This window comes from Agrilus planipennis, unplaced genomic scaffold (genome assembly GCF_000699045.2).
Source record: "Agrilus planipennis isolate EAB-ADULT unplaced genomic scaffold, Apla_2.0 scaffold62, whole genome shotgun sequence".
Lineage (NCBI taxonomy): Eukaryota > Metazoa > Arthropoda > Insecta > Coleoptera > Buprestidae > Agrilus > Agrilus planipennis.
Window position 1 is genome coordinate 1,030,749 of NW_020438875.1, and position 12,539 is coordinate 1,043,287.

General features: G+C 31.5%; 2 protein-coding genes across 4 annotated transcripts; both read left to right on the forward strand.

Moving 5' to 3' along the window:
• The first annotated feature begins 3,055 nt into the window (after positions 1-3,055).
• Positions 3,056-4,455, forward strand: LOC108734507 (facilitated trehalose transporter Tret1-like). Its single transcript, XM_018466095.2, has one exon. It carries the CDS (start codon positions 3,067-3,069, stop codon positions 4,243-4,245), a length of 1,179 nt encoding a protein of 392 aa, XP_018321597.2. The 5' UTR covers positions 3,056-3,066; the 3' UTR covers positions 4,246-4,455.
• A 2,248-nt stretch (positions 4,456-6,703) lies between these two features.
• LOC108734570 (facilitated trehalose transporter Tret1-2 homolog) lies at positions 6,704-12,336 on the forward strand. Of its 3 annotated transcripts, none has more exons than XM_025980827.1 (2): positions 6,704-6,787; positions 10,451-12,336. In XM_025980827.1, exons 1-2 carry the CDS (start codon positions 6,730-6,732, stop codon positions 11,755-11,757), a joined length of 1,365 nt encoding a protein of 454 aa, XP_025836612.1. In that variant the 5' UTR covers positions 6,704-6,729; the 3' UTR covers positions 11,758-12,336. The 3 variants fall into 3 exon arrangements, with proteins under 3 accessions (XP_025836612.1, XP_025836616.1, XP_018321691.1); XM_025980831.1 differs by lacking the exon at positions 6,704-6,787 and adding an exon at positions 6,840-6,898 and having other exon boundaries at positions 10,451-12,334; XM_018466189.2 differs by lacking the exon at positions 6,704-6,787 and adding an exon at positions 7,558-7,733 and having other exon boundaries at positions 10,451-12,333.
• The last annotated feature ends 203 nt before the right edge of the window (positions 12,337-12,539 follow it).

Below are 12,539 nucleotides of genomic sequence, written 5' to 3' on the forward strand. Positions count from 1 at the left end.
TAGTTACAGCCATTTAAAAATTACTAAATTTTGAAATTTGAAAAAATAGCTTGCAATTCTTTTTTTTGCATAATCCTCAAAATTTTTAATCAAACTATTAGTTAGTATTGTATTTTTATATATTACAAATTTCAAAAGTGGTTTTCAGTACGTAGTGTAGGTGGCAGCACACATGATAATAAGATAAATGACTTAATCGTATGATTACAAGTAATCATGGATTATAATTTTGTTCCGTATTAGTTTATATAGACTCAACTTTGAGAATATGAAACGGTTTTTTGGAAAAAATTGCGTAAATTATGTGTAAATTCAATTTAAAACAAAAAAGAATTTTTCGTATGTTAATTAAATGGGAAACTAAAATAAAAATTGCGACCCCTTAGATTTGAGCTATAAGGCTCATGTTTGGCGAGGATTTTTTTTACATCAAATGGAAACATTTGAGGGGGTAACAGTTAGAAAAGAAAATTAAAAATTTTGTTTGAAGTACCCTAAAGTAGGTGCATGATATTTGAAGTGGATGCAATATTATTATCCTTATCCAATTAGTATTGTTAATATTTTAACTATTTCATATATTTTGGTCAACAAAAGGTTCTTTTTGGGGTTTATTAAGAATTAAATCTTATTATCATTAAATTAAGGAAATACTTTTTGTTAGGTCAGTATTTGTAGAGATATTTTTCGATTTTGAAAATTCCAATTCAAAGGATTTTTATAACTAGGTCTTTATTACACAAATTGCCTGAATTTTTAAACAATTTTTTACAAACAAAATAACCCTAGCATCAACATTAACAGAAAGTGAGACATTAAATATCAATTTCTTAATTTGACTGTAATTAAGAACTACCGTCTTTCAAGAACTTTTAAAAATGTCTTTTAGAATTATTCTTAACATGTACAGTTGGGTAAAAAAAATAATATGTTTATAAAAGTTATTTGTTTTTGACACAATTTCTTATTGGCCTTACTTATTTATTTTACGATTAATGCAGATAATATTCCAATTTTTCGATTAAAATTTCTGTACAAATATTCTTCCGAAAACTTCAACTTACCAACAACGTTATTCAAAAGCCAAACTAGCAAAATTAAACAGAAAGGAATAATCAAAAGTAAGTTACTTTGAGAATCTAACAATTTTGTATTCTGCTCATTATCTGTTAAGTATCTTTCCATGTGGATCATCCAATCAATCAAAGTTCAAATCGATACATTAGAATGCTTGCAATGACCTTACGTTAGTTAGAAAATGTCAATTACTTTCAAGAGCATTTCAATAACTATTGTTACAAAGCAAATTAAAATGATTGCATGAAATTTTTGTTTAAGAACTTGAAGTTATCAGTGGTTGAGTTTACAATTATACATTGGATACCAGGGATACTAATAGTGTTCTTTGTACAGCGTGCGCATTTAAAAATTCGAATACTGAGAAGGGTTGAGACAAACATGAGATTTTTTTTTCAAAATTAAAGGACTTTTTGATCTTTAGTCATATGACGAAAAGCAAGTTTTAACGCATCTATACTGCATAGTAAAACGATAATACACGACAAAAGACGAAATGCAATAATATCAAAAACGCCATAAATGTGCAGTAAAGTAATAATTAATTTCTTAATATTTTTAATATAGCTACCTATCTATCTAATATCGACAGATAGAGAAGCATCAGAATATAAAGACGACAGAGAGACAAACAGATATAATCTATTCAATAAAATAGATTGTGTTTGCAATAATTTCAAGGAAAAGAAGATGATGTTAGAGAAGAAATTCGAGGTGTACGTATCATACATGTGAGAAAAAGTCAGTGTCGTCCAATTAAGCATCACACATCACGGCAGTGTGGTACTTCACCTCTAGCGTTTTTACGTTTCAAGTACGCTGAATGCCATTGTAGTGGAGATGCTTCAACGACAATTAACATTCTTTCGTAACTCTTTACTTAAGTTATCTTCATAGTTCAAGAGAATAAGTAGACACCATATTAAAGGGTAAAGAGGAAAAGCCTTATATATATATGCGAATTCTGAAAACTTAATAAATGAAAAAGCAAACGATCTATCTAAAACTTTTTTTTAAAAGAACAGAAGAAATAATACAGTTCTTAAAATATTACTAAATATTCCAAAATCTTTGAAAACTTAATACGCAATTACTCCTACCTCTGTACAGTAAACATTTTTATAGCAAAAAAGTAAATATCTAATAGAAAGATATAATACAATTTCGTAGATAAAACTGTATTTCATTAATTTATTCTCAAAGGTAGGCAATCTTGGTAAATGGTTATAAATTCAATAGGAATTTCTTCGATGAGTTTTTAATTACAGAAACTTCTTACAAATTTCTGATCCATATCCTTAATTTTACTTATTTTTAAGAAAACATGCCAAATATCAACAGCAATACAGAATCCACACAAACAGTAAGATTTCTTTTTAAAATCAAATTCGTTTAGTAATTGCAGCATTGGTTGATATATTTCCTCATGGATCACCAATATTCCTTTAATACAATACATGAGTTTGTTAGAGATACTTACCCTAAAAGGATCTTTGATGCCGTATTAAATTTTTAACCCTCACCAATCCTTATAAAACTCATTATTTTTCCCAAATATCGAGTTTCACTTTAGAAGCCTCTTATACTGTTCCTTAACTTTTTATGCATTTAGAACATTATCGTATTGCTACCTCAACTTTAAATTGCTTTACCATTAATGCTGAGTTCTGAAATTACTCGATTTACAAAGGAAACGCAGAAAATGGAGGAGGAAAAATTGCTCTCTAAAAGGGAAATTTTAATAATCTGCCTTATAGGTATCACAACTAGGGTTGGGAGATATGCGAAAATGTTGAACGGATACCCGCTATAGTAACCATTAATGATACTCGAACAAAACGAAAATGAGAAGAAACGTTTCGTAAAAAAGTGGTGCTTTTTTAAATAGACATGTACACCCACCCGATGTATAATAAGTACTTTTTCTAAAATGAGTATTTTTCCTAATAGGTAGTTTTGTACATACATAACNGGATAGAAAATATCTACATGATAGGAAATATCGCAGGTCTTCTATTTACAATAATTTATATGAAGTTCTTGGGTAGAAAAATAATTGTAATATTGGCCGCCATAAAACACGTAATAGCATGGATATTAATAGCAACAGCAACCAGAATAGAAGTTCTTTATTTTGCACGATTCCTTGCTGGTGCAGCTGGTAATATAGCTTTTGTTTCACTGCCAATGTACGTTGCAGAAATAGCCGATGAAAGTATTCGAGGATTCCTAGGAACATTTATTTACAGTAACATGATTCTCGGTGTCCTAGTGATATATAGCATCGCGCCCTTCACTACAATAGCAATTTCTTCTAGCGTAGGAGCAGCGTGTGTAACGCTTCAAGTGTTAACCTTCAGTTTTATGCCTGAATCGCCATATTATCATATCATCAAAGGAAATCAGGAAGCCGCTTTAAAATCTCTTCAAACCTTCCGAAGAAAGGAAGATGTTTATGAGGAACTTAAGGACATTACGAGCGCTGTTCAAAGACAGGAATCGGAAAAAGGAAGGATCATTGACATATTTATTGTCAGGAGTAATCTCAAAGCATTTATTATAGCAATCACCCTCAATCTTGCACAGCATTTCAGTGGTATAAGCGTTTTGTTAATGAATCTTCACACAATTTTAGCGGATGCTGAATCAATTGTTTCTCCAGAGACCGCTCCAATCATCATAGCTGCGACTATGCTTATTGCTTGTATAGCATCATCCTTTATTATAGATAAATTTGGAAGAAAAATTCTTCTCGTTAGTTCCAGTATTCTGACAGGATTATCTCTTACTGTATTGGCCACCTATTTTTACATTAAAAACTCTGATGATGATATTTCTCACCTTAATTGGATCCCTGTCGTATCCGTTACATTGTATTCGTTGTTTTTCAAATTTGGTCTTGGAATGGTTCCCATTATATTTTTGGGAGAGTTATTTCCTACTAGCGTCAAAGCAATGGCAATGAGCATGGTTGACATATCTTACGGTGTGTTTGCAATTGCATCTGTTTATTTGTACATTCATCTGAGTTCTTTGTACGGAATGCACGTTCCGTTCTTCATTTTCGCAGGATTGTGCATATTTGCAGCGTTGTTTTCACAATTTTTCATACCCGAAACCAAAGGTAAAACGTTAGAAGAAATACAAATGATGTTAAAGGGCATGTGATGTCTAATACATTATAAATATTTGTACATAGGAAATAATCGGTTAGCGATAGCCATTTGATAATTTGATCAGAATTCCTGAAGAAAGAAGAAGTGTACTACTGAAGTTCCTGCTTACACATTTCTTACTATAACCGATATATTAAGACTCTTTTTAATGAGTATTGCAGTTGGTGTAGATTTTAAAAAATAATTATTGCAAAAAAAAAAATAGTTACGAACCCGAGATAATAATGTTCAGTCTCTCAGAGTCTCTGAAAGCGAGACTCGAGTCTCCGTCTCTCATCGAGTCTCTCTAGTGTTGTTGAGAGAGACTGTCGAGAGAGTGTCACAAAAACGGCATAGCGTCTCTGAACCAGAGACACTCGAGTCGCTCATAGAGAGGTCCTCATTTCGTATCCAGTCACTGAACGAGAGATTGGAATCTCTAAACAAAAGACTCGAATCTCTCAATAAGTGGTGTCTCTATAGACATGGTTAAAAGTTCAACATATTTCAGCGATCCCAGTCGTTCTACGAGAGACTCGAGTCTCTCAATTTTTAAGTTTTATCCATTCAGTCTCTCTGTGGGAGACTCGAATCTCTGAATTAACAATTTTATCGAAGAGTCTCTCATACAGAGACTGTGAGAGATCCATAAAAACACCTAGGCAATACCTGAGAGACTGTAAAGGACTGTGAGAGACGCTCTCAGAGACGCTGAAAGACTCTGAGAGACTGAAAATTTTTGTCTAGGGAAGCCTTTAATGTATGTAGTTCGTGCCAATAGTGCCATGTGAATTGCTGTAACCTTCTGCATTTGTCAACATTTTGAAAAATCAGATAAGGTTTGCAAATAAATTCAATAAACTTAAGTTAACATTAAAGTAAATAATCGTAAGTTAGATTAGAGTTTTGTGTTAATGTTTTCCATGAATGTTTTAAACTTCTTGTAAAGCGGCTAACACTATTAACCATCTTCTATAAAAATATTAGTAAATCTTTCATTTCTTTGCATAATATCCTAAACTATCACTCTACGTTGTATGCAAACTTTAATTGTTTAAATTAAAACCAAATGCGAGACTTTCACCGGTTATAGATTTATAATCAGATAGGGGTTATAAATCAAGTAATATTTAACCAATTGAAGTTCGACTGAACGCTGAATAATTATTATTAAACGTTTGCTAGAATAATCTTGTTAGTTTATAATTAACAACAATAACGTAATTATATAAAAAAANTTTATCTATTATGTATTTTTTGAGTTCGGTCAGAACAAAGAAGGAAAGTGAAAATAAATATGACAAAAGCGCATCTAAAGATAATCCACTTTTTTTTAAAGAAAAGGCGTGGTTTATATTATTGTTGGTTTCACATGAACATTGTAGAATTTTTCGCCATTGAATATAAGTAGTAGTTACTATTGATTACATGTGAATAAACGTCACATACAGATGAAGTATGTAATAATTATTAGATGTACTTAATTAGTCTGTGTCTATACCTTGGCGCACGATAGTGGTATGAATAAAGATTACCATGAAGGGCTAAATATTTGAAAAATTGAAGTGATGTATTTGTGCCCGGCATTAGCAGAGCAGCCATATTGGGTTTGTATCAGCTAAAGATACACAAATGTAGGTAATAGAATATTAGCTCAACTTGTGATATGTCAGACACGTAACCAATTTAAAATGGATAAGTTTGCACTTTGTACTATATTTGCCCGCGATTCGCATAATCTTATATCTTCTGTCTACACGCTTGCTTTTTCTGATTCACAATCAGAGTTAACTATAAAACCAATGGCGGATCCTATATACCCCTCCCCTCCATATCAGTGGGACTAATTTTTTTCAAAACATTGTGAATCACTCTCTCCATCCTCTTTGTCAAATCTCGCTCGTTTTAGTAGACGTATGCCCGTAGGCTATTAACAAACCTGGCTATTAAAGCGAAATTTTTGAGTAACGTAAATATACTGGCCTTCGTCCCTATCATAAAATGAAGCGATAAGGGTTCCACTTTTAACTGTTTTGACCATGAAAGATGTGCCGTTTTTACCGTTAAATATGAAGATATGAAGTGCCTGCGTTTGTCATCATATAAAAACGATCTTTCAGCAGTTGAATTTTGCTGGAATTTCCAGAAAAAAAAAAGAAATTGCTTATTTATTANAGAGATTATAAATTATTAAATTCATGTAAATTTTAGCCATTAAATATGTTAAACAAATTATTATTTTGAATAAATAATATTGGAGTAATTGTTTTATATTCCTTCTATAATATCTAAAAAATGTGTTTAACGGCAGTGGTGGTTTCCCATAAAGAAAAGGAAGATTGAAGATTAAGTCTTAAGTTTGATTTACCAGAATCGGTTCCACTATTAGTATGCTGATCAAATATTCTACATTTATGGGTAAATTTGCGCCTAAATTTAGACTACTATTCATACGTACGTATAAATAGGCATTTCCAAAATCCATTCTCAGCGGTGAATGAAATGGAGACTGATTCTTTTACAGCTTCTGTCTATAACTGCAAGTCGTAACCATGGTAAGTTTTATAATGATATAATAAATTATTACTTTTATTGCAGGCGAATTCTTTTTATTTTTGAAAATGAAGACTAAATATCACCGGAGATTTATGTGTTGCAACGTTCAGGTACGGTTTTACTTTTAAATAATATAGGTAGGTATATAATTTCAACCTTTTTTGTTTCTAACCAATCTAGAACTAACATCTTCTGCTTATTGTGCCTGTTGATCGACTAAAAATTCAAAAAAAATCTTATTTGACATTATTATGTTCGAGATCATGAACCAGAATTTGTCCAACACACTTTCGATTTTTTTTATGTTCTCTTCCTATTTTTCTTTAAATTTTTCTACAGAATATTGAGTCTGCCTCTAAATAACAACCCTAATTAAATTTAACACGTACCAAGAATGTAATGTACCTATAACTCACTGAACATTTTCATGAATGCTGAATTTAGGGGATGACTATAAACAAATTGATATCTGTAGCATAACTATTTTATATTTAAAGAGAAACGACAAGTCAATAAAAATAGTGAAAAATTTAATTGATTTATGTTCTTTCTTCTAATCTCATATCTTATCTCCAGCAACATGTGCACTTGTTAAATTGAAATCCAAATTAAATTTGAAATGGATTTTAATCTCCAAGAGTTCACGAATTTAACATTTCTGAAAAAAAAATTGATAAAAATAAAATTTTATCTAAAGAGTTTCAAACAGTTACATACGATATTTTCGATTAAGTAAAACGTTGGAAACACTCCAAACTCAATTTAGCACAGACGAGTGATGGCTACGTATGAAGCAGTATAGAAATTATTATTAAATTGTTAATTGAAATAAATTATTGTGTAAGGCATACGCATCAGTTACTTATAATTACACGAAAATGATCGACGACAATACCAGCAGAAGTTTTATTTCTAAATGGCCTCAACTAATAGCAGTAATAACAGGTAAAATTATTTAATACATTTCAAAAATTTCATTCCTTCGTTATTCATCAAATACCTGCTTAGATTTTTTTAGTTATCCGTTTGTGTTGATCAAGAGGTCAACACACCAAATTAGACAGTTATCTTTTCATTTTTAATGTTTCGTTTGTAAATTTAAAGCAATAAACAACAGTTTGTTGAAGTGATAGGTATCACACTCATTCTGTTATTTCAATTACGCATCAAACAATGCACATGCCACGAAAATCGATTTGCACAACCCTTTTTTAACTATGCGTATGCTGAGTTTGAATTTCTTAATTGATATAACTTACGTATTACTACGTAATTCCGCTAACATATACATTCCATTAATTTGTATTCCAATCAATTAATATTACTCATTTCGCACCAAGAAGTCTATAACAAGGAAAATAATTTTTTATTCCATTAGGTCAGAAAAATAGTCACAAAATTTAAAACTTTAACAGATCTTTTTCTGAATATTCTGTTTCCGGGAGTCGCGTTTCGAGTGTCAGAAATTTTAACTGAAATAGTGACGTTTCGGGCATAGTGCATAGCAGATAAATATTTGCATATCGTTTCATGCATTTGGTAAATTGCATTATAATCCATTGCGGATGGTAGGTAAATAAATTGTTTAGTGATCCAAACTAAATATAATATTTTATGTATTGAAGTGTTACCAAATAGTCGCGACGAAATTTCTATTTCTGCATCAATGAAATAGTATGTCGTAAGGACAGAATAATAACTCCAGGAATTTTTGCTGGACAGTAAGAACACTTACCTCGGGGACTTTTAAAAACTGTTTCCTTTAAATAGATGTATACTATACATATTGATATTGATTATAGTGCAGAAGAAATAATTTGTGTCATCCCCTCAATTTGTTCGGTGCTCCCCGTCAAAGAGACGGCAACTGACAAGAGGTTGTTCAGGTTGTTCAAACAAAAAAGTCTCTTTAGAAAATACTACAAATGGCGCAGTAAACGCCATCTGTAGCACGATGCTACATTATTTTATTCAAAAAAGTCTCTGTCCAATGTAGTTTCGTATTGACTTAGAAGCAGTAGCGATAAATACCATCGATGATGAATTTTCAGGCCTTAAAGTAAAGGGTTGTAATTTTCATTTCAATCAAACCCTGTGGCGGAAACTTCAACATCTTTTCATGTGTCGCTTGGATTAAAGCGATTATAACGAATTTTTTTTAAAAATGAAGAGTTACGATTTGTAATTCATCATGTGACCAAATCATGCGTGAATCTTACCCTAAATAAATATGAACATGCATAAGAGTTAAGAATAAAAATAAGCTGTGCAGTTGTCATTCGGTCAAGGACATAGCTAAAGTATTTTCTCTTGCACAGGTCATAGGTGAACTACACTGTTGTAGATTTTATGCTTTATCTATAACCCAAGACACTTTTATTTCTGTAAAGATATATATCGCATGTTATCTTGAGTTCCGCAATAATCACGATACAGTAATACTCTAGAACTATGACGCGTTTAAATAGTTCGAATAAAGATTATCGCAAACTGTATGTTCATTTCCTCATCACTACCCTCAGCTAAAAAGTGAAATTTTCTTAGATAAATAATTTATAACTCATGTTTATCGGGGAAAAAATCGCATCGCAACTCTCGATTTGGACAAAGTAATGGATATCTATGCATCATTAAATAAAAACGCCTCATAAGTTTGCATTAAGTAAATCCTTTTAGATTATGTGACGTCAGAAGCTTGGGGTTTTAAATTTTACGTTATACCGGGTTAAGTTAAAGTTTCGGGACTATAGTGCATCGTTGTGCTTTAAGTTTTCGAACTGGAGCCTTATCTTGATCAAAATAATACATAACAATCGGTTAAATAGATTGTCGAAATCTCTATGCTCATTAGCATCTGCCTTTACGTTTTAATTGAGAAAACTTAAAATTAAAAGTACTCCATGTTTCCCACTTATACGCATAGATTAATCTGCATTTTTGATACTCTTCAATAATTACAAACACCAAACCAAATTTACATGTATTTGGATTTGTTCTTGGTCTACCTACTACCTAATGGATAGACCAAGTTCAATTCCAAGCCGACGCGATACATTTACTGCCTGGCAGTGCAGCCATTGCTGAAGTCTTGACATTTTAGTTTGTACTCGTTATATCACGTCTATTGCACTTTTAATTTTATTACCTAAGAAAACAAAACTTTCGTTTAAGTGCTTCTTTTTTTAGAGTCCATGTTTCCCACTTATTGGCATAGATTAATGTGCATTTTTGATACTCTCAAATAATTACAAACGAAATTCATACGTATTTGACTTGATCTTGGTCTACCTAATGGATGCACCAAGTTCAACTCTAATTGTAATTCTATTACCTAAGGAAACAAACCTTTCGTTTAAATTTTGCAATGTTTTATCATTTTTGATTGAGACATTGCTTTCAGTTCAGTAATATATTTAAGAACAATTAGAAGTATTCGCAAAAAAAAACCCTTTGAGTCCACTACACTTATTCGAATTGTATAATAAAACCGTAGTACACTGTAAAAAACCAATTGAAATTTTTTTCCTAAAAACTCCTTCAATACATGCAATGAAAATGTGCAATTAAGTGATAATCAATGTTGTTATACTCCGTGATCTTTAAGAATAACTGACTATTTCTTTACAAATATAAGTGCATTTATAATAGTTAAACTTTTTCAGGAACAATCGGTACCATAAGCGATGGCATGCAGTATGGCTGGACAGCGCCTAATATTCCGAAGCTACATTTAGACGACAGTCCCATTAAGATAGAAAAGCACGACGAAGAATGGATAGAAAATATCTACATGATAGGAAATATCGCAGGTCTTCTATTTACAATAATTTATATGAAGTTCTTGGGTAGAAAAATAATTGTAATATTGGCCGCCATAAAACACGTAATAGCATGGATATTAATAGCAACAGCAACCAGAATAGAAGTTCTTTATTGTGCACGGTTCCTTGCCGGTGCTGCTGGTAATATAGCTTTTGTTTCCCTGCCAATGTACATCGCAGAAGTAGCAGATGAAAGTATTCGAGGATTTTTGGGAACTTTTGTTTACACCAGCATGATTCTTGGTGTGCTGGTGATTTACAGCGTCGCACCATTTACGTCAATAGCAGTTTCTTCGAGTGTAGGAGCAGCGTGTGTTACGCTTCAAATAATCACCTTCAGTTTTATGCCTGAATCACCATATTATCATATCATCAAAGGAAATCAGGAAGCTGCTTTAAAATCTCTTCAAACCTTCCGAAGAAGGGAAGATGTTTATGACGAACTTAAAGACATTACGAGCGCCGTTGAAAGACAAGAATCGGAAAAAGGGAGGATCATTGACATATTTATTGTCAGGAGTAACCTTAAAGCATTTATTATAGCGATCACACTCAATTTTGCACAGCATTTCAGTGGTATAAGCGTTTTATTAATGAATGTTCACACAATTTTAGCGGATGCTGAGTCAGTTATTTCTGCAGAGACCGGTCCAATCATCATAGCTGCGACCATGCTTATTGCTTGCATAGCATCTTCATTTATTATAGACAAATTTGGTAGAAAAAAGCTTCTTGTTAGCTCCAGTATTTTGACAGGATTAGCTCTTACTGTACTGGCGACTTATTTTTATATTAAAAATTCTGATTATGATATTTCTAATCTTAGTTGGATCCCTGTTGTGTCCGTAACCATGTATTCATTGTTTTTCAAATTTGGTCTTGGAATGGTTCCAATTGTATTTTTAGGAGAATTGTTTCCCACTAGCGTTAAAGGAATGGCAATGAGCATTGTTGATATATCGTATGGTATGTGTGCAATTCTATCAGTTTATGTGTACATCCATCTCAGTTCTTTGTACGGAATACACGTTCCGTTCTTCATTTTCGCAGGATTGTGTATATTTGCAGCGTTGTTCTCACAATTTTGCATACCCGAAACCAAAGGTAAAACGTTAGAGGAAATACAAATGATATTAAAGGGCATGTGATCTCTAACACGTTACAACGATTTGAATATAATAAATAATCGGTTCTATGCAAAATTTATCATACTTACAAAGCTTAGTTACAAATACATAATACAAGACTATTACTGGTTGTAAATTTGTAATTAAGAGTTGTAAAACAAGTAGGATTTAACCAATGAAGGTTTGACTGAATGATTAGGATATTGAACCTTTTTCTCACAAAAGGGTTTCGGAACGGCTAGCACAATCATAACTTGTAGGTGTAACTTCCAATTTTATGTATAACAAAAGCAATTGTAAAAATCAACGTTTGATACAATTATCTTGTTTATTTATGATTAGTTTGGTAACAACAGAACAAAAACAAAAAATTATAATATTTGTTTTAATTGTTAATCTTCCAATCTACATTAAAATAATTACAATCATTCTTTGAACGTAAACTGTAATTTATTATTAAACTATTTAATTTTGTAAAAATGCTACGGTAAATACAATACATACGTATCTGTTTTAACATAATTACCTATTTGATCCTATTTAGAATTAGTTATACTTCATGTGATTGTAACTTTAAATTATTTATTTTGAGATATTATAAATTATTAAGTTCTTGTAAATTTAAACCATTTAAGTATAATAAATAAATAATTACTTTGCATAAAAAAATATTGAAACAATTGTGTTATTATTTATTGTATTTTCTTTTTTATTAAAACACTTTAAACTATCATTTGCCGGAAGCGAAGGTTGTAACTCATTACTATGTGACTGGAATTTATTTAATAAGTTTCAAAGTTTAT

What these genes read in the sequence shown, in the direction of transcription:
- LOC108734570 (XM_018466189.2), top strand. Translation starts at nt 7,667, where the DNA reads ATGATCGACGACAATACCAGCAGAAGTTTTATTTCTAAATGGCCTCAA. An exon ending in ACTAATAGCAGTAATAACAG is followed by an intron (nt 7,734 to 10,450) that starts GTAAAATTATTT and finishes AAACTTTTTCAG; the next exon opens with GAACAATCGGTACCATAAGC.
- LOC108734507 (XM_018466095.2), top strand. Translation starts at nt 3,067, where the DNA reads ATGATAGGAAATATCGCAGGTCTTCTATTTACAATAATTTATATGAAG.